Raw genomic sequence first — 24,063 nt, 5'->3', positions numbered from 1 at the left:
CCTCCGAAGATGTAGCACTACAAACACCAAACAGCCAAAGGCAACAGCTATCAGAGAAATATTGTCATGAATAATAGCAATGAGAATCACAGTGAGAGAGCCATACATGAAAGCTGATTGAATCACCATAGCATCAGGTAAATGACATTGCAAAAATTAGAAACCATGATTTCAGAGCTGGAAGGGGGTATGTCAAAAGAAAGAATATTGCAGATGTAGATAATGAGACAAAGGGAGAAGTAGAAATGGTTCGTTTTACTTCAGATTTTTTGTAATGCTTGGATTCTAAAAGCATGTTTGATTTTGTCTTCTGCAGCATATTTTTGTATTACATAAAGGAATATTCAGGTATAATTTTTGAGATAATTTTCTAAAGAGGATATTTTCAAAAGGGACTTCAGGCCTTCAAGATTTGGTTTTTTATAGGCATTACATACACTTAAGAAAAATCAAAGCCACATACATGCATACACGCAAGAAATAGCCTTTTCTTTATCAGGGAAGGGGTTTAAACACAGTAGCCTTTACCCAGCTGCCGTAAATACAACTCCAATTTCTGAGCTTTCTGACATCCTAGTTTAATCTACAGGTTTCAGTTTCACTCTGCAGAACTAGCTTCTCGTTTATAACTGAATGATCTGAGCTTGCCAAGAACTTGACATAACTCTGGTTGAAACATGAAAAGTGATTCTACAGGATCAAGCATGAAAGTAAATTTAACTGAAGAGTTTTGGAATATGTTTTCAAGTAAATGCTTTTCCAAGGTCAGATAAGTTCTCAAAAGAAAAACCATAACAATCTGCTCCCTAGAATTACCCTCAAGTTCACTTCAAGACAAAGTTGAGTTTTCTACAGTTTTGAAATAAAGAGTCATATTTTAGTATCCAAACGCGAGGACCCCAACTGAGACATGGTGCCCCAGGATTAATGAATTAGCAATGGTTCCCTCGCCTTGTACCTCTCCCCTTCAGTTGAGTGAAACCATTCCAAGCCCTTCTCTTAGCGCGGTCAGTCTACGAACCCGGGGCACACACATCTCAACTACATTGCTTCTCATAGACCAGGGGTGTCAAATCAGTCCTACATTTATACAGTCCTAAAATTACACTCAGCCCTTTGAAGGCAATCGCAAGGCTGATGTGGCCCCCTCCGCCATAGATTAATAACACCATTACCACCTCCCACTTCCAAAGAAAGAGTATACAATTTTGTTTACCAAAAGCATTCCAGATCTGTAAATAAAAAGCAACATGGTTTCAGAAGAAGTATTAGACACATTACCTTTGGGTTTTTCCCTTCTTTGGCCAATAAAGCACGTAATCTCTCTTGTGAAGGTGGTGCAACAAATATAATATATGGCTTCAAGTCAGAATTACGTAGTGTCTTGAGTGACTGCAGAAAAAAGGTGTATTAAATATTGAGCAGTTCCACCCACGGAAAGGGCATTTTATAATGCATTACTCACATGCTATAATTGTTAATGTACTCTTCAAACACAACTACAATTGTACAATATATTAACAGCAGTATAATTAACCATAACAATATTAACCTCAGCACTTAAGAGTTCAGTCACTATTTCCTACAAAATGGATATTCCAACGCTTATCAGCTTCATGGAACACAAACATTTACTTTTGTTCAAGAATATTTTTCATAACTGAACTGAAGGAACCTATCTTTTGGGATCCAAAAGCATAAAAGTCACCTACACTGAAGTAAGTTTCCTCACAATGCTAAGGAACGGTATCAGTTTTTAACATACAGAAGAGTCTTTAAATACTACAGTTTACTTTAAATAACTACAATTTAACCTTTTCCGTTTTGAAGATTAAAATGCAAGGTATCACTCGCACTACTACTGCATGATTAGCTTTTTTTTTGGCAGGTTACATTAAGAGACAGGAAATAAAAAGAACCAAACTATAGTTTAATTTTCCCAAAAGGTTCCTTCTATGTGTCTCGGGACAAACAACTTGTCTCTAAGACAGATTTTTATAAACACAGAATTAGATAAATTTTCAAAGTGTTACGAATTTTCAACTTACTACATGTTTTGCGATACCCATGAGCTATTCTAGTAAAGTATCTCGTGGTCTCAACTGGTGATGGCTAATTATAGCTGCAGTACTACCAGACTTTACTGATGTGTCTGAGTTTCAGGGCTTCTTTTCCAGCATCTGCAACAGCAGTAGACGTCATCCATGTCGTACGCATTAGAAAATGAGCTGTGCTCCAGGATTCTGCCTCCTCCCACATTTGACTAAATTTCCCAGGTGAGGTCTGTATGCATAATTTGTCTCTTCTTCCTCCATAATCAAAAGGTTACAGCTAAAGAGTGTTTCAATATTGTTGATGTGCTGTACTTTTATCCTGTCTGTTATGGAACTGCATAAACATTCCCAAAACACACTTTCCAAGCACAACCACAAATAACTTCCTCTCCATCTTCAAAAACCTCAGTGCCCACAGAGTAATTGGAAGACTGAGAGATACAAATCTTATTTTAATTAATTTTTCAATTCAGATAGCTCTCCTGAGCTTAAATATCTGGGAACCAAGGCCCCTTTTACTTTAGCACAGATAAAGATGATGTGTATATTTTCAAACCAATACAGCTCCTTAGATCTTCACAGTAGCTTCTACAATTCAAACACGACAGGCAACAGCTTTGCCATACCTGGGTATGAAGATTTAAGAGGCATATCTTGCTAGAGTTGATCACTTGCCGCACAGAGTCTATGCTAGTACCATAGAGGTTCTTTTCAAACTCTCCATATTCAATGAACTTCCCTGCAGCTATGTCACTCTCAAATGCCTGTCGGGAAATGAAATGGTAATCCCTGCCAGCTACTTCAGTCTCTCGCCTGCTCCGAGTAGTATCTACAAACAAGAGCGACAAAAAAAGAAACTGAGACAGTGATACACCCATAAAATTGAAGAGGAGAAGTAAGTATCTCTCTTAGGAGAGGTACTGCTAATGAAGCAAAAAAAACCCAAAAGCATATGAAATATCCAAGAAGTAAGTATTTTCTACAATAAATATTCCTGGACAGATTAAGTTGCCAAAGGCTGAAGCTACACTTAGAAGTCCTGTTCACATTCACTAGAGGAAAAAAAAAAAAAAATTAGTCAACCAGGAGAATAGTTTTACTTGAGCAGCTGCATTCTGGATGCAAAACCAGCTATTAGTTGTTTATAAACAAGTTATATTGCTAAGCTGTTTGTAAACCTACTTTAGGGTACACTAGCCATTAAAAATATAAAGTTAACTGAAATGTAAGTGGTTTGGGAAGGCACTAAAGCCACCTAAGTTTAACTTTATGCAGGATACGTAGGCTAAAAAGTCTTCGACAAATACAGCAGTTTATTTTTTCAGCTTCTGTAACTCACTCAAATTTTATTAAAACTGAAATGTATGCATGCCTTATGATGCTTCTATAGCATTGTGTTGGGACACTGGATTTATACTGACTTACCAATGCTACTTCATGCTACTCAAGATTTAACTTTATTTGTCCTTTATTCAAGAGCTGACTATGACTTGCTCAAAACCCACAAGCTCCTAATTATTACTTTCAACACAAGGGGATTTGTCTGAAGACAATGTTTAGAATAAGCAATGGTATCTTACGGGGAACTGCAGAGGCAAAACGATCCGCTTCGTTATTCATAAGTCTCTGACGCAATTCATTTTGGCCGCAGTTCTGTGGGCCAATCAGAACAATAGGTCGTTTCCTATTTGCTGGTTGATGATATAGTGACATTTCCTCATACGTCAAAATTTCCTCATTGTCATAATCTTGAGACAGAAACAATAAAAATAGTCATAATTTACTGCTAGTTGCATGTATTGCCTGCCATGCAGTATCAAGTTTCAGGCAGTTCCTGACTGCCCAGCATCTAATTGTGAGTCACCAAAGCAATCCAGCCCCAAAGATCATCACTTGCCCAGTAAGAAGAGGCTTTTTTTTTTTTTCCCCTTTCTGCAGAAATAAATGTGTTTCCACTTACTACTGATATAAGTAGCAGCATAAACTCAGGAAATAACTTTCTTGCCAAGGAACAAGATTCTAGTACTAGACTAATATTATGCCCAACAATAACAACAAAAAATTGTCATCCCAGTCCTAAAGTACTTTCATAAGAATATCATATAGATGGCCTACAAACTCTGTGGAGAAAGTTTCCATTTACTGAACTATGCAAAATGAGATTATATTACAAAACCATAATAAATTGGTTCATCATTGTAAGATTATGAGTGCTTCCATGCCTAAAAAGCCATCTGTTTTTTCACCCCATTGTCTTGTCTTCACTAAAGACACTAAATGACCCTACAAATCCTGCCACCTTTTTTACACCTTTCACTAATGCTACCACAAACCATGCTACTGCTCTCACACAGAACATCATCACACAGTATTTCTAACATCAAATCCTGAATTTCGGCATTATTTTCACAAGGCTCTTGTAGGATCTTTCATAGTTGCTTGTAAGTGCACACACTACAAAAGACGTTGCTTACCATCATTTTTATTTGCATTGTATAAAACCTTTTTCCGTTTCTTTTTGTTTTTCTTCGCGCACCACAGTTTTCCTAACCAAAATAAAAATAATCACAATCAAATATCCACACAATAAAAACATTCCTATCCCACCTACTACCTGGATCTTTAAGTGGTGAATTTATTCTGCAGTTTTGAAAAGGCGTAATATTATTTGTTTCATTACAACCATTTGGTGTATTAAGCAAATGTTGCATGCCAAGGACTTCAACTGAGTCATGGCAGATAAAATTCTTGAAGAAAACAGGGGCTTTCCAAATTCCCCTCTCTCATCCTAGTTACATTACATAAAAGTTATGAAAAAAACAGTGATTTATATAATGAAGTTCTAAATTCACACCTGTATTTACATCAAGAATTTAGAAGAATCATCCCACTTGTATTACAAAAAAATACAATAATTGTCTTCAACTCTACAATGATATGGTTCCTGATATCACTGATTAGCACCTCTATAAAAGTTTATTGTTGTTTTTTTCCCCCCTTGGAAAGCATATGTCCAACCTGATTTTTCTGGCTCCTTGTCTTCCTCTATGGTTTGCTTCATTGCTTCTCTTTGTTGCTGGAAACTTTTTCCTTAATGCATTTAAAAAGTACGAAAGCAGTTAACATTTAGAAACTATTTCCATACTTTTTTTGTAATGACTTACTCATTTTACTTCTTCCTAAGGTTTTAAATCTCTGAAGGTTCTAGTAGAATATGACATGCAAGAGAGATTTAAAAGGAGAAATTAAAATTGCCGAGAGGCTTGTTTATTGCTTCAAAGATATATTTATCAAGAAATACTTGCAGAGCATTTGTACTATTCTAGACAGCTTTGCCTGGAAAATTGAAACTACTGGAAAGACTACATTTCCCCACTATGATGATATGGTTTTCTAATTATTTTATGTTAAATGCGTTCTATTTATACTAAATCTTCTGAACTTCAGCTTGAAAAAGATTAGCCTATATTTAGATCAGCATTCCTCTCAACTTACTCAAATGTCATAAAATAACAGTGTGATATTCTATGGAATTTGAAAAGTCTTTTGTTCACTGTGTTTAACAGATCAGTGGATCTTTAATGGACGAGGGTGCAGTACATATTTTAATGCAAAAATTATATACTGACTTCAATGTCTGAAAATCCTACTATTCAAAGGCCCCCAACAGTTAGAAAAGCAGCATGACTGTTACAACTGAAGCTCTTTGCTAAGTGAAAACAGGCAGAAGAGTTACCATGGAAAAGATAAATTTTTCAAATATACTAAATATAGTAATAAATATAACAGCTGCTCTCAATTCCAGAGAAGCAGGAGGCTGATGCTCCACGTTTCTGCTGTAGCCAGCAGAGGGAACTCTGAATCCACAAAATCCCCAAGGTGGAGGAATGAAGGAAGAGGAGCAGCTCTCGAATGCTGAACTCCAGTGGATGTGGTGGCCTTACTCCGCACCTAAAATCTCTACATGGAGATGCCTCTAAATACCTTTTAAATAAATACATTTTAAATAAATGAAATGCACAACTAACAGTGGGTTCTGTTGCAAAACGTTCAAAGTCACAGACATTCAAGGCAATGGATATTTAAGGGTGAGTATTTGAAAACCAGAATATTGCTCCTGTGGCTCTGGAACAACTGGCTATCAAGCTTTTTCTAGAGCTTTATTTACCAGGGATAAGGCCTGCCAATGGCTGATTATCTTCATCTCCATCTCTGTAAGCCTGCCACCAGTTTGGATCTTCTTGGCTGATCACATGGAGTATATCTCCTTTTTGAAAAGACAGGCCTAACTCTCGGCAGGGGACGTAAGGGTCATCAGAGGGGTCATAGTCAAAATGCGCTTTCACATGTATCTGTGGAAGATCAAACATAAAAACAAGAAAAAAAACCCCTGTGACTTCCAACGAATTACACCCCATCTTCCTGTGATTGCAGTAGACCTCAGATATATAAAAACTCCAAGATTCTATAAAATGGAAACTTTTTCTGGGGCATACAGGAGACACTGGAATAAAATCATTACTTAGGTTAGCAACGGAACAGAGTTCTGCTAGGTTGGAGGTGAAGGCCTAAATTTAACTCTGAAGTCTATGCTACATCCTCACCATTTCAGGATGCAACAGGCCTTGAGCTACTGATATAAATTTTCTGCATTTGAAAAGTATCAGAGACATTCTGATTTGTTTAAAGTACATAATAAATAGACAGACTGAAACCCATTTGTTGAGCTTTAGGTGAAATTCCACATGTAAAATACTTTACTTTGTCACCAACCACTAACATTTTTATTTAGCTGTGACATAAATTGGTGCATTCTTTCTTCAAACTGTTAAAACTGTCTCAAAAGTATATTAGCTAAAGAGATAATTAAAGTTTACAGTTCCATCAATCTAATTCATATATATATGTAGTTTAAAAAAAAAAAAAAAGAAATTGGGAATTTCAAAATAGAATTTCAGAAGCACAGGCAGTTCTACTTTTATAATTTCTTACTATTTTAGAAACTAAGTTAAAATCATACTAAGAGTTTCAGGTTAACACCATCAATCATTTTCAACAGTTAACTCAGGTGTTAGTCTGGTAACAATTAAACCAATTTAAATGATTAAGATTAACATTTAAATTCCACAATGTAAATGACCTACAGAAGAACTTTCTATGCATTACTGGAAAAATAAGTTACATATCACCAAGCTCAAGAACTTATGGAGAGTTACTTACAACTGTCTCCTTCGCAGGAGGTGGCTTGCTCTGCTGACTGGGAATCAATACGAAGGTCAGTGTACCATGCATGTCAGCCTGAGACGAAAAACAGACTCTTCATATACTGTATCAAAATATGGCTTAAGGTTAAAGATTTTAATAAATAACATGTTTTAGAAATTGTTTTAAAAATTCCTGGAAAAGGCACTTCCAACAGCACAAAATCTACTCCTTCCCTAGTTTAAAATATACAGTACACATACAGATGCAGTAATTCAGTGACAGGCTAGAAACCCAGATGTTGATATTCAGATTTTAAAAGCCTAGCATTCTTGACTATACATAAACTATTTCTATTTGAAATGAAGCAGATGCAATTCTGTCAAGCAGAGATTTAGGAGAAAAGGAGAATAATATTCCCTTGATCTGCTCAAAAATACCAACAAGTGGGTCTATGCTGAGAAGAAAATATATAAATATATATTTATTATTTTTCTAAAAGTGCTTAAGTGAAACATTTCTACTATGATTTTATACTGTTAAAGCATACAAAACACTGTTTCAAAATTTAACTAACACACTCAAATCCTGCATCTGTGAAGTACTTAATACCAATATTACAATCACCTCTACTAAGTAAAACTTATAAATATCCTAGCTTTACTGAGTCCTTATCTGTTTGCACACTCTTGTATGCAGCGTGTCTGCACACACAGTGAATATCTAGAAAAAAATGCAAGTGCCAACCCATGACAAGGTCTACATGTCTCACTTCCTACATACGTCATTCCATGAACCGTAACACAACGCTTTATGTTGTATAAAACCAAGTGTACCCACGCACCTCAAAAAATTCAGTCCTAAGGCTTAAATAAAGTAAATATAACTAAGCATAACATGATTAGGCTGCAAGAAAGGAAAATCCATGATTTTCAGTCAGCATGCATAGTTCCATGAGGAACGCATAGAATGTCACAGTGACTGTGTGAATAGTCTTGCCTGAGGTCATGTGCAGTTTATTATCATTTGAGTAGCAAGTGATGAGGCAAAATTAAGAAGGAATTTCCTTCTCCTATGCTTAAGTGTTTTTGAGGACTGAATAATTTTAAAACTTCACTTCCACATTACAAAATACAAAAGACAACATATAAAGAATTAAAAATATTATTTTAAATTAATGATTTAAAAATATTATTTTAAATTAATGATTTAAAAATATATTTAAAAATACACTTTTTTTTTTTTTCCGGCAAGTAAGTTGGCCTTATATTAATGTATTGTGGTTTTATTTATTTTGTAACTCTAGGTTGCAGGAGCTGGTCAAGAGCAGAACTAGCTCTCTGCAGAGAACTAAACTGCCAGAGTTGAATTATCTGTCAAGCATCTACAAAGGACTCTTCTCAGAAGCACAGGACTTAGGTAAATGTGACTTAAAAAACATTATATGTATATGTGTATGTATCTCTATATATACACACATGGCAGTGGAGACAATTACAGAACACAGAGAATCCCATATCTGTGATCCAAAAAACCACACAGAGTGAAGGCCTTTCCAATAACTGTAAGAAACTTTTAAAATGGCTTTAAAACAAAACAAAACAAACCCCAAAGACTAAACATTTTTGTCTCTACTTCCCTTCACTTGACCTCATTCCATCCATTAGCTCAAAAATGTTAACGGCAAATTTGAGAAAAAATCCAACTAAAGCTGGAAATTGCCCATTAAAAACTACGGTCTTACTGTAGAATGAGAACTTCATATATGGATATTGCTGCCTTTTCTTCCTACAATAATGTAACATACAGCAGAACCCAGGTCTTTGTCCTGATTTTAATTCATCCATTGAGCATAGATCTACTAATTCAAAGATTTACTAAATACATTTCTCATTTTTTTTTTCCAAATACTCTATTAAATAAGTGCTAGTGGACATTTCCAATGTTTTGTAATAAAGCTATAAATTAACTTCTTTAAAAATAAAAAAGTCATTTTTGTCTGTTCTCACTTTGACAGAATGATCTTCCCTGCTGCAATCATACCAAAGATTCATAGTCAGGTTCCAGGTGTCCCATCTTGAACACTGATCAACAGCAGGTACCAGGGAAAAGCCCAAGAAATAAGCAATATTGTGCAATGGAAAATACTGGTAATTTCCAGCTTTTGACATTCTGTTTCACAGGGCTGTTGACAGAGGGTATCTCTGCATTTACTACTTCACGCTGGATTTCTTACCTGTTATTTTGACTAGCTGTTTTTTTGAACTGATGTATAATTTTGTCATGAATCATTAAAGTGTAATAAGCAGAAAAAGGTCTATGCTGGTAAACTGACAGTTTTTATCAGGAGGGAAAGAGCAGGAAGTCCTCAGACACATGGCATGAACTGTGGGGCTGTCACATGCAGGGACAGGAGTTGGACTTGGTGATCCTTGTGGGTCCCTTCCAACTCAGGACATCCTATGATTGTTTAAGTCTAGGCATGTAAAGGTCTCATGGGATACAATTTGTGGTGGGTTAAGCCTGGCCAGCTCCTGATTCACTCCCCTTCCCCAGCAGGATGGGAAAGAAACTCAGAAGACCAAAAGCAAGAAACACTAATTAGTCAAGGAAAAGGCAGCTTTGTAAGCGAAGAGGTAAAACCCAACCCAACAAATGATTCAACGGCAATCATTCACCACCCAGTTTTTATTGTTCAGCGTGACATTATGATGTATAATGATAATATATCACTGGGGTCAGTCCAGGTGAGCTGTCCCAGTTGTGTCCCCTCTCAACCTCTTGTTCACCCCCAGCCCACTTGCAGCTGGGGGACAGAGTGAGAAACACTGTTCAGCAACAGCTAAAACACCGGTGCCTTATCAACACTGTTTCAGGCTAAAGCCAGCCTGAAACACAGCATCCTGTGAGCTGCTATGAAGAAAATCACCTCCATCCCTGGCAGACGCTATCACAGTCACACAGCCCCATATTTACTGATTGCGGACAAAGATGAAAAATCATGGCTTTTCAGAGCTAAACAAAGTTTTTCTTAAAAATCATTTAAAAGCAAGTCTCAAGATGATAGCTTCTCTCTTCCACATCCATAGGCTTCATCTTTGCAGATAACTGTAATTATATTTACTAATACCATACTATGCATCAGAAAGAAAACTGGAAATGACCCCCACAGAGAAACACTAGGTATCAGAACAAAAATACTTCTAAACATGAGAAACAGAATAAACAGGCTTCAGTCTTACAAAATGAGTATTTTTTGCAGAGAAAACAAGAAGTGTCCAACTCACCAGCAAGTCAAAAACTTCATTAACATCTTTTCCACGAATCTCAATGCCATTAATCTCCAGAACTTCATCCCCTTCATGTAACAGCCCACTCTTCTCTGCAGCACCTCCTTTCACTATTCGACTAATGATAACAGAATCCATTTCATTGCGAACAGTAGCACCCTGTGTAGTAGCAACACATTCTCAATTTATTACATGTATGGAACTCAATGCCGTCTATTGTATACGTTCCAAGCCCGTGGAGAAACTACGTTGAAAGAGAATGCAAGTAATAGCTCAGATGCATACAGCCGATGCTCCACTTTAAAGAAAAAAAAAGAAAGCAAAACACTACCACATTGCCCAACTTCTTTGAGCTGCCTAAAGGACTGAAGAATTTAATTGTTCCACACTGTAAGATTCATGGTTGTTTTTTAAAAAGGAAATGCTTACTTGAAAGATGCAAAACAGAAGATGAGAGTTGCTAAAAAAATAAACAAAAAAACCCCCAAACAACAACAACAAAAAAACCCACAACAAACATGTAGTTGACACCAGGCTCTAAGCTCCCCTGCAGCAAAGCCTGGGATAGTAACTTTTGTCAAGAATTCCTGTCCAAACCCAAGTTGACAGAAGTTGTACAGATTTTAAATGCTAGTACAGCTGCTGCTATATGAAACACACACCAGATTACCATCTATGACTACTTCTCATTTTGGAGGGAGGGAGAATGTTTACAAGTTAAGCATCAGCTTTATATTTAAATGACAAAACTTTCATAGCAATCTGCAAAAGACAAAAAGTTTATGTCCTTCACTTATAACTGACTGAGTACCAGTACTTACCAATGGAATATCCCGAGCTTTCTCAATACGGACTATTTTAACTGTCTCCCCTCCATACACACCAACATTTTCATAAATTTTTTCATCTGTCACAGGCTCTGGTTGCATTTCTTGTTCTGCAACCTTATCATGAGCCAGTAAAAGTGCCTAGAACAAAAAAAAAAAAAAAATTTCTCGGTTACAGAAAATTTCACATTTTACATGTATATAAAATAGTAGCAGTCAATGAAATTCTGCAATTTGAATAGCCTTTGCAGGTTACAGAAGACTGTAAACTGACTCAAGCATTGAAAAAATCATTTATGACAGTTCTGTAGCACCTACTGCTTTCCAAAACTTTCCTTTAAGATTGGAAAAGAATACAAAAGCAATTTTGAACACACAACTGTGAGTGTCCTCACAGCTTCTCCTTCCTAAAAAAACCAGACATTGGTTTACTATGTATTTGACTGAAGATACAGACATAAAAAGTTACTGCAGTGAAAACTACTCATGGATTTAAAAAAAAACCACCACAGGACAAAATTCCTCCTATGCACCCTATGGTGAGCACAAAACAGCTGTCAAAAAAATAAAAAAAATAAAAAAAAAGCAAAGTAGCTCATGTTTCCCTGACCTACTGATCTACTGCTACACGGTTCATGTGCAAATTACCCTGTAATACATGTAGAATGTAGCAAGGGCTGAATACAATCATGCATTACACTTGATCAGACATTTCCATTAGTTGCTCAAAATTGGAAACTCCTCATCCTAGAAGAATAGTAAGAGATCTGCTCAGGGTTGAAGAATAAAAATCCATCCTCGCCCAGTCAGACCAAAACATTTGCACAAAATAACTTATACTGAAACCAGCATCAAGGAATACCTCCATTAGAAGTTTTGTTTTGCTTTACCTGCATGTGAGGGGCATTCAGCAAAGCATTCAGCTCCTGCCCATCCTTATGGTGGCTGGGTTTCAAAACACTCTGTACCTAACAAAAAAAAAAAAAAAAAAAAAAAAAATCAAGTAGTAAAACTCTTAATCTACCCAGTGATTTATCAGTCATCCCTCCCCTACTCAAACCCCTAGTTGCATTTACTCATTCTACTGAAACTAAAGTATATCCATGCAGTTGTTACACTGACTGAACTTAATCTGGGACACACCAGGAAAACATGAAGTGAGACCACAGGACTACTTCAGCATACCTTGCCTCAGTAATTATCTACCAAATCTAAACCAGTATCCAGTGCATCACAAAGGTTTGTCAATACTAGAGACTGGCAATGAGCTCAGCTACCACAAAGATGCACAAAAAAATTAAACTCTAGAAAGTAACGTGATAGTATAATTAGTCTCAATGAAGTCTATTATGTGAATATGCTGAGTCTTTTAAAATGGACTAATTTCTCATTAACATGACTAGCCTCCTCTTTCCTTAAAAGTAGATGGTTTATTTTTGCCCAAACTATTTCCACCAACAGCATGACCAAAGATTCAAGGACAGGTTTTGCAATGTATCCTGGAGCCCCTGTCTTCGAAAGTGAGTCAGAACTTCAGAAGGTCCTGGAAAACCAGGTTATTTGGCTGGTTCCAAAATCCACAATGATAAAGCACAATGATAGTTTTTGCTCAAGCAGATTCAGTTGCCAAAAAGAAGTTTTGCCTTCTCATACAGTTACCAAACATGCCTGGCCATCATCTCGGGCAAACACTGGTAAGCTTACAGAGAAAGCCAGGAACAGGGAATTCCCTCTTACCTAAAGATGATGCTGAAGAAGATACTTCCCACAGCCATTATCCCCTGGCCTAATGTGACCAAAGACATGCAAATCCAAAAGTATAAATGAATCCAGGGATATCGAGAGTAGATTATACATAGACCAGCAGCTTTCAGTGAGACAGAAAACAGTTTTTTCAAGAGCTTTTTACTCTTAAGGGTGAGGTAATGTTCCAAAGCGAAAATAATTAAGCTTTTTTGTGTGATCTAACAATATCTAAAGGTCTGAAGAACCTCTATCCTAGGAGAAATTAACTACAGAAATACTAACAACTCTCTTGGACACTACCAGATGAAAACATTCAAAATAGTAAAGATGATTTTAAATTCTAGCAGAAGCCACTAAATGAACTGTTCCCATGGAGCAAGATCCTTACATTGCCAATCGAACATTGTCACATGGAACAAGTTTCTGTGCTTAGCAATAAACTCAGCACAACCTCCAAAAGCCTTCCTGCTGACACCCCTAGAAAATTCTTCTCGGTGAACAAACCTAGTACAGCTTAGAACAGCCAAAAAAGAAACCAGGTTTAAGTAATCATTTTAACTGATTCCTTTAAAACTGTAGAGAACAGAAAGAAGTCAGCTTCATAAAGGCCTGACTGCAGTCACACCTCTGAATTGGCCAGGACGTCATAATTCCTGGGCTCAGCCTGAATTTTAGGATGCTACAGAGTAGACAGAGCACTGTAAAGGATATATATCACTAACAAATTTTCCTCTGTGTTGAGAGATTCTTCTATACAAAACACTTTCTCATAGAGGTTTATTTAAGGTCTCTTAACTTCCACAGGACTTTCAACTCCTTTATTGAAGAAGCTACAACAAGTTTCAAAGCCTTATTTATCCAATCTTTATGATCCTTTTACAGGAAATTCTATTTAGAAAGCAACTTAGAAGTCCTGCAAGCAAGACCGTCTTTTGAATGCAAGGTCAGAGGCTGGAGATTTGTCAGGAGAAATCAATGAGGCCCAGCCAGTCATTCCGTGTACGGTGAATATCCTTTTCTCAATTTGAATTTGTTTTGAATAATTTCATTATTCACAGCTTTAATAGCTCCTCCCCTCTTAAGAGAAAGATACATTTGTTTGTTTATTTAATGAAACACTACCAAGGCTTCAGGCTGCAATATACACCACTTACCACATCAGTATTGCCTCATGTCAGATTCCTTTGTAACTCATAATGAATCCCAGTTTTATCAGACAAAGAAATTGGAATGTGGGCTGTCAATCCAGAAGCCACACACTACAGACAGCGTGGCCAATCCACTCAAGATATGTGGCAATCATAGTATTTTCTTAACTATTCAGACTAGTTTTTATTGTTGATTATGTTAACTTCAGTACAAGCTGCCTCCAATAAGCTATCAATTTGTTTTAACTACACATGCCACAATTTTGAGGCACACACTGGAGTGATATTAATCATTCAGAATTTAACCACACCTGCAAAATCCTGTTGCTGTTTGCTCTCAGGTGAATAGGACTGTCCAAGGGAATATATGTACAAATCCTAATACATTGACACCAGAAGTTACAAGTTTCCAGTGCATCCTCTCAAAAGTACAGATCTAATTTAATTGCCTGCACATGCTGCAGTGAACAGTACCAAGTCCAAAACCTTTAGAAACATAGCCTATATAAATTGAGCCAATTAAGTATAACATCTTTAAGGTACTTGATGTCTGCTGTTACAGGCCAAAAATTACAAACTGTCTTGAATGCTGCATCAAATATTCTTAAAAGGTCAAGATTCAGACCATGTTCCCATAATCCTTGCTCTCATCTTCATCAAGTTTAAATGGATTTTAAATCTATTTAATTATACTTGATGTTTACTAGCTATTTTTATAAAAGACTTGGAGTACACCTTTCTAAAATAGATCACTTAAGCTCAAGTCCTTCATTCCACCTTTTAAGTTCAATTAAATTTTATTTTAAAAAAGGAAAAATCTTGAGTTGTTGGTGCCTGGTTATCAGAATCAATGGGAAAAGTTAACTGGTACAAGTGTACTGCTAATTTTAAGAATTTACTTAAGAGAACTAGAACATAAAAATGTACCATTTCCACTCTCATGTATTGTTAATGGTTAAAAAATCCAAAATAAAAAAGTTTTCACAACATACTGTTCATAAACATCATGTTTTATAGAAGCAAATAATCAGTTAAAAAGTAAATGAGATTTTTTGAATTCAATGTAGCAAATTACAATCCCCCCCAACACATTTCCAAAAGTGTAATTAATTTGATATTTGTTTTTACTATTTTATTAAAAGGGGAGATGTTTCATGTTGCAATATGAAATTTTGTTGCAAAGTGTCTTTTCCTGTTAGAGCTACACAAGCATGAGGTCCAGAAAAGCTTCTCTTCCACACCATAAAGCCTCAAACAAAACAAGCCTGTAGTTTTAAATGAGGGTGCACTCCAGAACAGTTTCAGAGTTACACACTGTCACTGATGACCTGTGCACTAAAATATGCACATTAGCATTACCTGCCATTTAAAATTAATGTTATGTGTGTATGTTACTTTTCTTTCCTGTAATGTCTTGTGGCTTTTATCATCAAGATGTTATCAGTACCTTAAATCCAGGCTTTTGTGAGTACCTTTTCAAATACACCCTAAAGTAAGTAAATCAACTGCTTTCTGGGGGAGCTTCCCATGTCCATGTTTAAGGATGGAAAATGCAAAGAGACAACCAAAAATCACAGCACAAGAAAAAATTTGGGCATGCAAGAAAGACACTTTGTCAAGGTAAAAAGAAAAAAAAGCAAAACCCAACCCAAACCAAAACCAACTTTTCTTAAAGTAGAAGTAATCTCCTCCCATACTGCTACCATAACATATATAGGAGCCTTTCCAAAAAGGAATAAAGGATCTGAAAAAGGAGCATAAGATCTTCTATCTATGGCAAGACTAGAAGTACAGAATGATATGAATGGAGGCCTCAAGGTGTTCCTCTAGAGACACTTCTGTCAGTCACAGAAATATTTGTTCTGAGTTTCCAGCTTGATCATTTCAGGATGCAATTAAACAGATTGCAAAATACAGGTTGCTTTAATGCACCAGAAACTGAATCACAGAGAAACTAGATTACATCTAAAAATGGGAACAGATATATGTAATATGTTGACTTTTGGGGAACTTCAAGGCTGGACAAGACAATGATGAGAGATGAAGAATCGAGTGCAGTGATAAGTTTGCCTTTTACATAATAGTCTCCTGTGTAATGACAAAATACCATTGGTTTAATAATTTTCAATTAAGAAATACTTTCTTTACGCTTAACCTTCTTCATAGATTGCTAAGAGACACAAAACTGGCTTTGCACCACCATCTGATTTTAGGATTTACCAAATCACCTGAAAAAAAGAGAGGAATGTGTTGGGAAGGTGAGGCATAGGAAAGATGGGGAGAAATATGAAGTCTGAAAAAAGACCTAGAGTTTTCCTAGGTGTATTTTCTTCTTGGAAACTTCTACTAAGCAGGAAATAAAAGGACATCATATCCATGAAGGGGAAAAAACAGCTTTCTTAAGAGATAAATCTGTAACATCCTACATTATGAATGAAGATTCAAAATCTCTGGCTTGTATCTAATGAAATCCCAAACTAGGCCTGTGTAAAGTGAGTGTTTAGGAAGTGGTTTACAAACAGAACTGAAAAGGATCCTTCAGGCTCACAGAGATCAAAGAAGTCTAGTGTGGATCCTACAACAGCCTATGGGCTGATGAATAAGTCAGAAGGAAGCTCACATGTAAAATACTCCTACCTTGTTTTGGCACAGTCTTATAGACAAACCCAAACAGGAAAATCCTGAGCTGCAGTTTAATCATCATGCTGCACCTTTAGATAACATTTAAATTATGTCCCTCAAGAATCAGTAATTTCTTCCGCAAAAGAACATCAAGCTTTCTACAGTGCTGTTTTCTTTGACTTACAAGGTTAAAGTCTAGAAAAACGATGGGGAATGGAAAAAGGCTGTTTTAAAAAAAAAAAAAAAAGCTTCAGGCAGAAAGAAAACCAGATCTAATAAAAAACCCAACTTGCTGCTACACTGAAATTGAAGTCATATGCCTTTGAGCAACTGGAGAATGGCTATATACCGGCTGAGGTGCTCCCAACTGGTGTACCTAAGCCAGTTTTGAACAGGTAAGTTTGGTCTGCTGGGTGCTAAATGCTCGAGCATTTACGCAGACCCCGGATCTGGCTTTGCTGAACACTCTAGTGTTATGTTTGCACTGATACTGGTATTCAAGCTAGCTAGCGCAAAGTTAAAAAACATACATCCGTATAAGGTGCAGCCACACTTCACTGCAGTATATACATGCACCAGGTCATGGAAAATGAAGATTAAGTTATTGAGCAAACCCTCAGAGCGTCTTAGCTGCATCCAGACATGTGAAAACTCATTCTGTTCACAGCAACTTTTATCTGATGATTTTTCTGTATATTACTACTAATGCTTATCAAGCTATTGTATACAGGTATTAACCATCTATATTCAAGTGAATAAGCCTCAAAGAAGGTAGCTAACCTGGCTAAAACTGTAAAGGTATTCCAAACAGTTAAAATCTGATTGAAAAGATGAAAGTTAAAATCTTGCTCAAGTAAATGTCTAAAAGTATACTTTAATAATTTCTAAAAACATACCAGATCTTATAGAAAAGCTGTCATCTGTCAGACAAAACTAAGTGTATTCTGACTATCACAGCAGTAATTAAACCATTGAAATTAAGTATTAAGGTATCTATTGCTCACTTTAAAGCAGAATGCTTATTTCCACTATGGTTGTATTTTAAGAGATGCCTCCCAATATATGAACCATGGCTCAGCTCAGAAGAAACTCACAATAACAGATGACTGTAATACTATTTTTGAATGCTTGGAAGTAAAGAACACTGAAGGTACAAGAGTTAGATCTTCATAAATGCCCTCTTCTCCTACATTTCAACATAGTATAATACCTTTTCTGTTACATATCTAAGCATGCTAAAAATGGAGCTCTTATCCCCCAAATATTTTCCTGGTTACTGTTTGGAAATCTGGAAAAACCAGATATAGCAATCAGTGGCTATTATAATCCCTTTCTTATTCAACATTCAGTAACTCAGACAAGCTTGACAAGTACATATTTCAAAAGCAGCTATGATTATAGGTTTCATATATATATCACAGAGATGCATACTGTACATACCTCTTGTGCTAGTTCTTGTGCATTGGAGATGAGAGGATATGGAGGGCTGGCTTTGTTCATGTGCACTGTAACAGCATTGTGTATCTTAAATGCATTCTGAAAATCAGTATTTTGAACAAGCTGTAAAATGAGAGAGATATCCTCTTGGCTCTGAGGGTCTACCAAAACGTGCTGGATATGCTTAAGAGAAGTTAACAGTTCTTCCACTTCTAGGTAGGAAATAACAAAATACAAATAAGGTATGAGTTAATATTAATCATTAATGTTTATATTAAGCTTTTTACTAAGCATTTTTTTGCTGTTCAGTTTTTAATCAGCGATGATGCATGCAAGTTTAGTAGTTATCCATTATTCACTGTGACTTTTATTAGCAGAACATATCTGAATCAAAAAAAGGATCTCAAATTGACAAACAAAGAAATAAAAAAGCTAATGCACTATTTAAATTCCTATCGCAGGAGGAGTTCTTCTCTGAAAGAAATCACTGATACACAAAAGATCCAATAATCGCAGCTCATGTATGGCTAAATCTGAAAGAGGGGTTATCTTGCAACATGAAAATAACTCCTTTGCTGAACTAATCCTGAGGCACTGAATATTCACAGTTATTTTGATACATCTGCCCATCTGCCACATATCTCAACTTAATATTTGTTTACTTAGAGAATGGGCATTTGATAGGTAAACTACACACAATTTCCTAACATAAAATTATGCTTAGTCTCAGTACATTAAAATAAAAAGGATGAAAACATATCTATGGTCAGAGTTCCGAAAGTCACCTGCACCCAAACAAAGTCCAGATCTTTTACCTGTGAGATTTTTAGTTCTGCTTGGACCATAAAATATTTTAACATATTGCAATAACCAGTTTCTACACGGTTGCAGAATACTACACACGTATCACATTTTTGAGCTCTAAGAACTAATCTGATGCTTTATGGGTGCTTCTAAAAGACCGTCAACAAATTTACATTTTTTTTAAACCAATCTGAATTTCTGTAAAGTATGTTAGTTATCAATATTAAATACTAGAGAAACTATCTAAGACAAGGAATATGAGTCATAACTATAACGTGTATAAACCCAGGTAAGAAATCCTCAAGCAGACAAAAAACCAAAACAAACAAAAAACAGTGGATTTTTTTTTGAGCCTGAAATAAGTTACATACATTCACACATTATTGGGAGGGGAGAGGGGGGCGTTGGGAAAAAAAAAAGAAAAAAAAAGATTAAATAAATCTGTTCAGCCGCAAGAATCTTGTGGGGCTTTTTTTGTTTGGTTTGGTTTTTTTTGTTTGTTTTTGTAGTTTGTTGTAGGGTTTTTTTGGGAGGGGGGGTGTTGTTTTTTGTTTTGGTTGTGGATTTTTTTTTGTTAAGAAATTAACAACAAAGAAAAATCCCCAATTTTTAAACTGTCAGTTGATACTGACGTTTATCTCCTGGTATCAAACTATCAGCTTTGAGAATTATTTTTAAGTTTTAGCAACCTTCATTTATTCAGTATGAGCTAATTAAATAATATTAAAATAGTAATGCCATCAAGACATCAGCTAAGTTCCATTTTTTTTACCTTGAAAAATATCACAGTAGATACTGATCAATAACATGGATACATTCTGTGAAGAAGTTTCCTTTACCTCTTTTTAACCTCAAATTCACCAGTACACTGAACACAACGCTAAACTCAAGCTTGTTGAGCACCAGATTGAAATGGTTGATAAATGGGCACATGAAAACTGTAAAGCCTAATAAAATATGCATTGCAAATAAGTTTAATGGTTTTAATTTCAGACGAAGCACATGTCCATATATGTTTTCAATTCTGACTTTCCAAGTCAATCTTCCTGTAATAAAAGGAAATAAAAAATCCAGAGCTATTACTCTTGTACTTTTTTATTATTTTAATTGACCTGCAGACACTAACCTCCAAAACCATTTCACACATGCTAAAAATATCCTACCCACCAAAGGTCAAGGGTTTCTTCCTGTAACCACCAAGAAACAAAGGTCAATACAAAAGCTGCCTGGGAAGCTGGGATACCGGCTGCGCAGAATATTCCACAGGTGAAATCCAGTACAGCTCATAACACCAATTAAGGCAGTCAATGTCTCACTAGGGAACTGCATACACAATACATTGCCTATCACACAGGGGAAATGCCATCTAGAGATGGCTAACGAACACTCTACAAGCAAGAATATTTGCTAAATAGGACCTTGTCAGCTGGAAAATGCCTTGCCCAGAGGAGTATGCAGACGGCCAAAGCATCTCAGCAACTGATTCTCCCAAGTCTGAGGAAGCGCACTATTTTCAAGCATTAAAAAAAAAAAGTAGTGTAAACCAATCATATGTTAAAGTTCCTACTGATGCATGTTCAGTTAAAAAATACACTGACCCAAAATTCTATTTGTTACTGTTACCATATTCAAAAACCAGTGAGGCATTATAGAAGAACCTAACTTCTTCTAACTCTTCCTATGCATAAATTATTTTATTCCATTACTTCTGAATTTTCTGTCTCCCCTTAGATATCAGAGAAATACACACACATACACACACACACAATTCTTTCTAATACACATCCCATATAAGATATAAATACACACAGAAAGACAGACATCTTATTCTGTATATTCTGTTTTCAGTACTTTGCTAGCTCCTTCTGCCACCCTTTCTTACAAACTACCAGGGCACTCTCCTTCCCACCTAATTCCCTCCTACACTGAGTGCATCTGTGCTGGAGGCAAAAGTCCTATACCAAATCCCCCCACCATGACATAGCAAACAAATAGCCCCCTCATCAAGATTCTAAAAGAGAAATAATGCTTGAAAGGAGTGAAATGAAACATTCTCCAAAAGCTATCAATCCATATCTTAGTCACTTGTTTAATTAAAAAAAACATACACATAAAACCACTTAGAAGTCCAGCTTTACACATGCCTAACTCTCTCTAGGTTCCCATTTCTGAATTCTAAATCACAAATTAAATTTCACTGCAGTATTTTTTTTAGTTTTTGTCTTAAAAGAAACAAAACAAACAAAAAACAGAAACAAAACAGGTAAAAGACACTTCCTAGTAAAAGGATTGTCTTGAGGAGAAAGAAAAAAAAAAAAAAACAGTAAAAGACTAACATCTGCATTTACTCACAGAAAAATGCCAGGGTTCTTTTGTAGAATGAGTCCTTTTTTTTTAATCCCAGATCAACTGGCAATCAACTACTTTTTATAAACTTCTTTTATAAGAACGGTTGCAGCCTTTTTTCCATTAGGCTATGAAATGGCTGGAATGTGAATGAGCACTGTGAGATATACACATTAATCAAAAGACTGCCGGGGCAAAACTATGCAACTGCAGGGGAGGACCTGCGGTCACAGCTTAGTATGTTAGATAAGAAAAAGAAGAAAACAGTTGTTGTTTATCACCTTAAACAAAAAGTTATGGACAGCAAACTTAAGAACATAAAACTGGCTTTATTACATGTCAGCACCAGTATCTTGATTCCCAAGCTTTTTTATAGATCTCTGGAGTACTTTGTGTGCTGGTACTAGCACATAGCATATATATGCTCTATGTATTACTTGAGTCACAAGGCTAAGAAAACTGCTGTTTTATCCAAAACTATTTTGAGAAGTTTATTTATAACATTTATGAATAAGTTTTGCCCAAGGTATAAGAACAAAAAATAGACAGCTTTTCCCCTTAAAAAAAAAAAAAAAAAGCCACAAAAAGTTTACATACATGAAATGTCAGTTACTCGTTTAACCACATTACCTAAATTAGCTGAATGAACAGCAGAAACAAAAATTTTTCTGCATTTTATAGAAGTACACTGCTGTGAAAAAGCCAGTTAAATACTTACATGCACATGTTCTAGTTATTTCCAGTTAGACAGCTGTCTAAACCATATGCTGTTTTGATAATCAAAACAATTTTAAAGGACATGTTTGTTAAGGTTCCTGTTTTATTTTTATAAATCACATCCGATTTGTTTAATGTAGTCTGCCTTTTTGTTGTTGTTGTTGATTAAAATGCAAAGATTAAAGACTTGGCAATGATCTACCAAATTAGACACTGGCACTTAAGAAACATTTTCAAAACTAAAAATACAGACAATCATGTCAATATCCTTATTTAAAACACTATCTTTAAGCAGAGGCGCTATGGATTGACATACAAAAAAGCCCCACCCACACTAAAAAGCAAAACTAAAATCAGTATTTTTAAAAAGAAATTAATAATGGTAGTTCAATATCTATATTTCACTAGCACTTGCCCAGGTTTATTTGGGGTTCTCCTAACAAAGCTTAGAGATTTGTGAAAGTGGCTAAACACTCTCACCTGGACAACAAAAGCAGGAAGATGGAAAGAGTCAGGAGCAGTGTAGATCAGAAATTCAGTATAACCAAACAAACTGAGGAAAAAATTCACACACTAGCAGTTATTTTTTGGAGAAAAATAACCAAAAAAACCAAAAAGTTCTACACATAAATTTAAAAATATCTGGCCTCTCCAATCAGGTATTCAATAAAAAAGCAGAAGTATTAATGATGATGGTCTCAAGAAACCGTATTATTTTGTGTGTGCATATATACTCATAAGGCAACATCCCTAGCCCTGATGCTAATCCAGAACAGAGAGCTTTCAGAATTAAAAAAAAAAATTAAAAATTCCTTTGAAATTCATTGGAAGTGCCACATGTTAGAACAACTAATCCAGAAACTGGAAAAAGGACATGCTTACTAGTGGAAGAAAATTTTGAAAGAAACTAAATTACTGCTGAAGTAGTTTGTTAAATTTAAAATTATTACTCTGGTTTTGACAGCACTACGGATAGAACAGAGGCTCTTCAGGGACCGTATAGATTAACAGATCGCAGCATTTCATTTAGAACTTTTTTTTATGTTTGCAACAACTCAACATCACAGTCCAGTGAAATCAAAAGTATCATTCTCAACAGGAGTGCTAAACTATTATAAATCCTCCCTTCTTAAGTCTATCTAATCCAAATTGTTAATATAATTCTGACTGGCAAGGAAATAACAATAGGATATTTATATGCCTGTCAATATTACATCTTGACTTCTCTCATCAAAAGATATGCTTATGAAGCCCTAATTCAGCTCCCTGGTGCATATATGGATGTATCATGATTTAGTCTAATTACATCTCCTAAAGTTCCTTGCCTTTCTAGCTCAAAGAACATAACATATTCATTCACCGAGCTAGTCAATACTTCCGCTCTATGCACATACTTTTAAGCCTTATTTACTGCAATTTCAACTAGACATTGTTAGTCTCCTCATTTTCATGGTATCCAAACACTGAGGGAAATAACACTTGAGGGGATAGCTAAATCATGCCATTTATTACTGTTTTTACAGAAATACGCTGACAACAGAGCAATGACAAGATGCAAGCTTCTATTTCCAAAGTGGAGTTTTGCCCTTGTGGACAATATCATCTAGTCATTTTCCTTCAAGATGCAGCTTATCCCATATGTTGCTATTTCCTAATTTACCTCTTTCCACATACACAGCTCTATATTCTTGTCTCCAGTGTTTGGTGTTTTCCTTCTTACATCAAGTATTCACACAACTCTAGTTTTTGTTCAGACGAATTTCCCCACATCTCTTCTTGCTGAGCCAAAACGAGTTTCCTCCTTCCAATTTTTCACAACTACCGTCTTTTTCTGACAATCTCTCAGCTTCCCCCACAGCCTGTACTCATT

The 24,063-nt window shown here is 35.8% G+C and overlaps 1 protein-coding gene across 2 annotated transcripts in view; it reads right to left on the bottom strand.

The window, feature by feature from the left end:
- The window catches only part of PALS1 (protein associated with LIN7 1, MAGUK p55 family member), a 56,596-nt gene that overhangs the window by 1,360 nt on the left and 31,173 nt on the right, over window positions 1-24,063 (bottom strand). The window contains exons 3-13 of one of the 2 annotated variants that reach the window (XM_082057703.1): window positions 18,330-18,538; window positions 12,264-12,341; window positions 11,368-11,514; window positions 10,544-10,705; window positions 7,275-7,352; window positions 6,223-6,406; window positions 5,073-5,144; window positions 4,529-4,600; window positions 3,635-3,802; window positions 2,681-2,883; window positions 1,282-1,392 (exon numbers count right to left, since the gene is read on the bottom strand). In XM_082057703.1, the coding sequence (XP_081913829.1) occupies window positions 1,282-1,392; window positions 2,681-2,883; window positions 3,635-3,802; window positions 4,529-4,600; window positions 5,073-5,144; window positions 6,223-6,406; window positions 7,275-7,352; window positions 10,544-10,705; window positions 11,368-11,514; window positions 12,264-12,341; window positions 18,330-18,538 (1,484 nt within the window). The remainder of the gene's footprint in view (window positions 1-1,281; window positions 1,393-2,680; window positions 2,884-3,634; window positions 3,803-4,528; window positions 4,601-5,072; window positions 5,145-6,222; window positions 6,407-7,274; window positions 7,353-10,543; window positions 10,706-11,367; window positions 11,515-12,263; window positions 12,342-18,329; window positions 18,539-24,063) is intronic. The other variant, XM_082057704.1, reaches the window with a different exon arrangement.

The sequence above is a fragment of the Streptopelia decaocto genome (assembly GCF_964273445.1).
Source record: "Streptopelia decaocto genome assembly, chromosome: 7".
Lineage (NCBI taxonomy): Eukaryota > Metazoa > Chordata > Aves > Columbiformes > Columbidae > Streptopelia > Streptopelia decaocto.
Note: the sequence above shows the minus strand (reverse complement) of the source record. Positions and strands in the feature narration are given on the sequence as shown.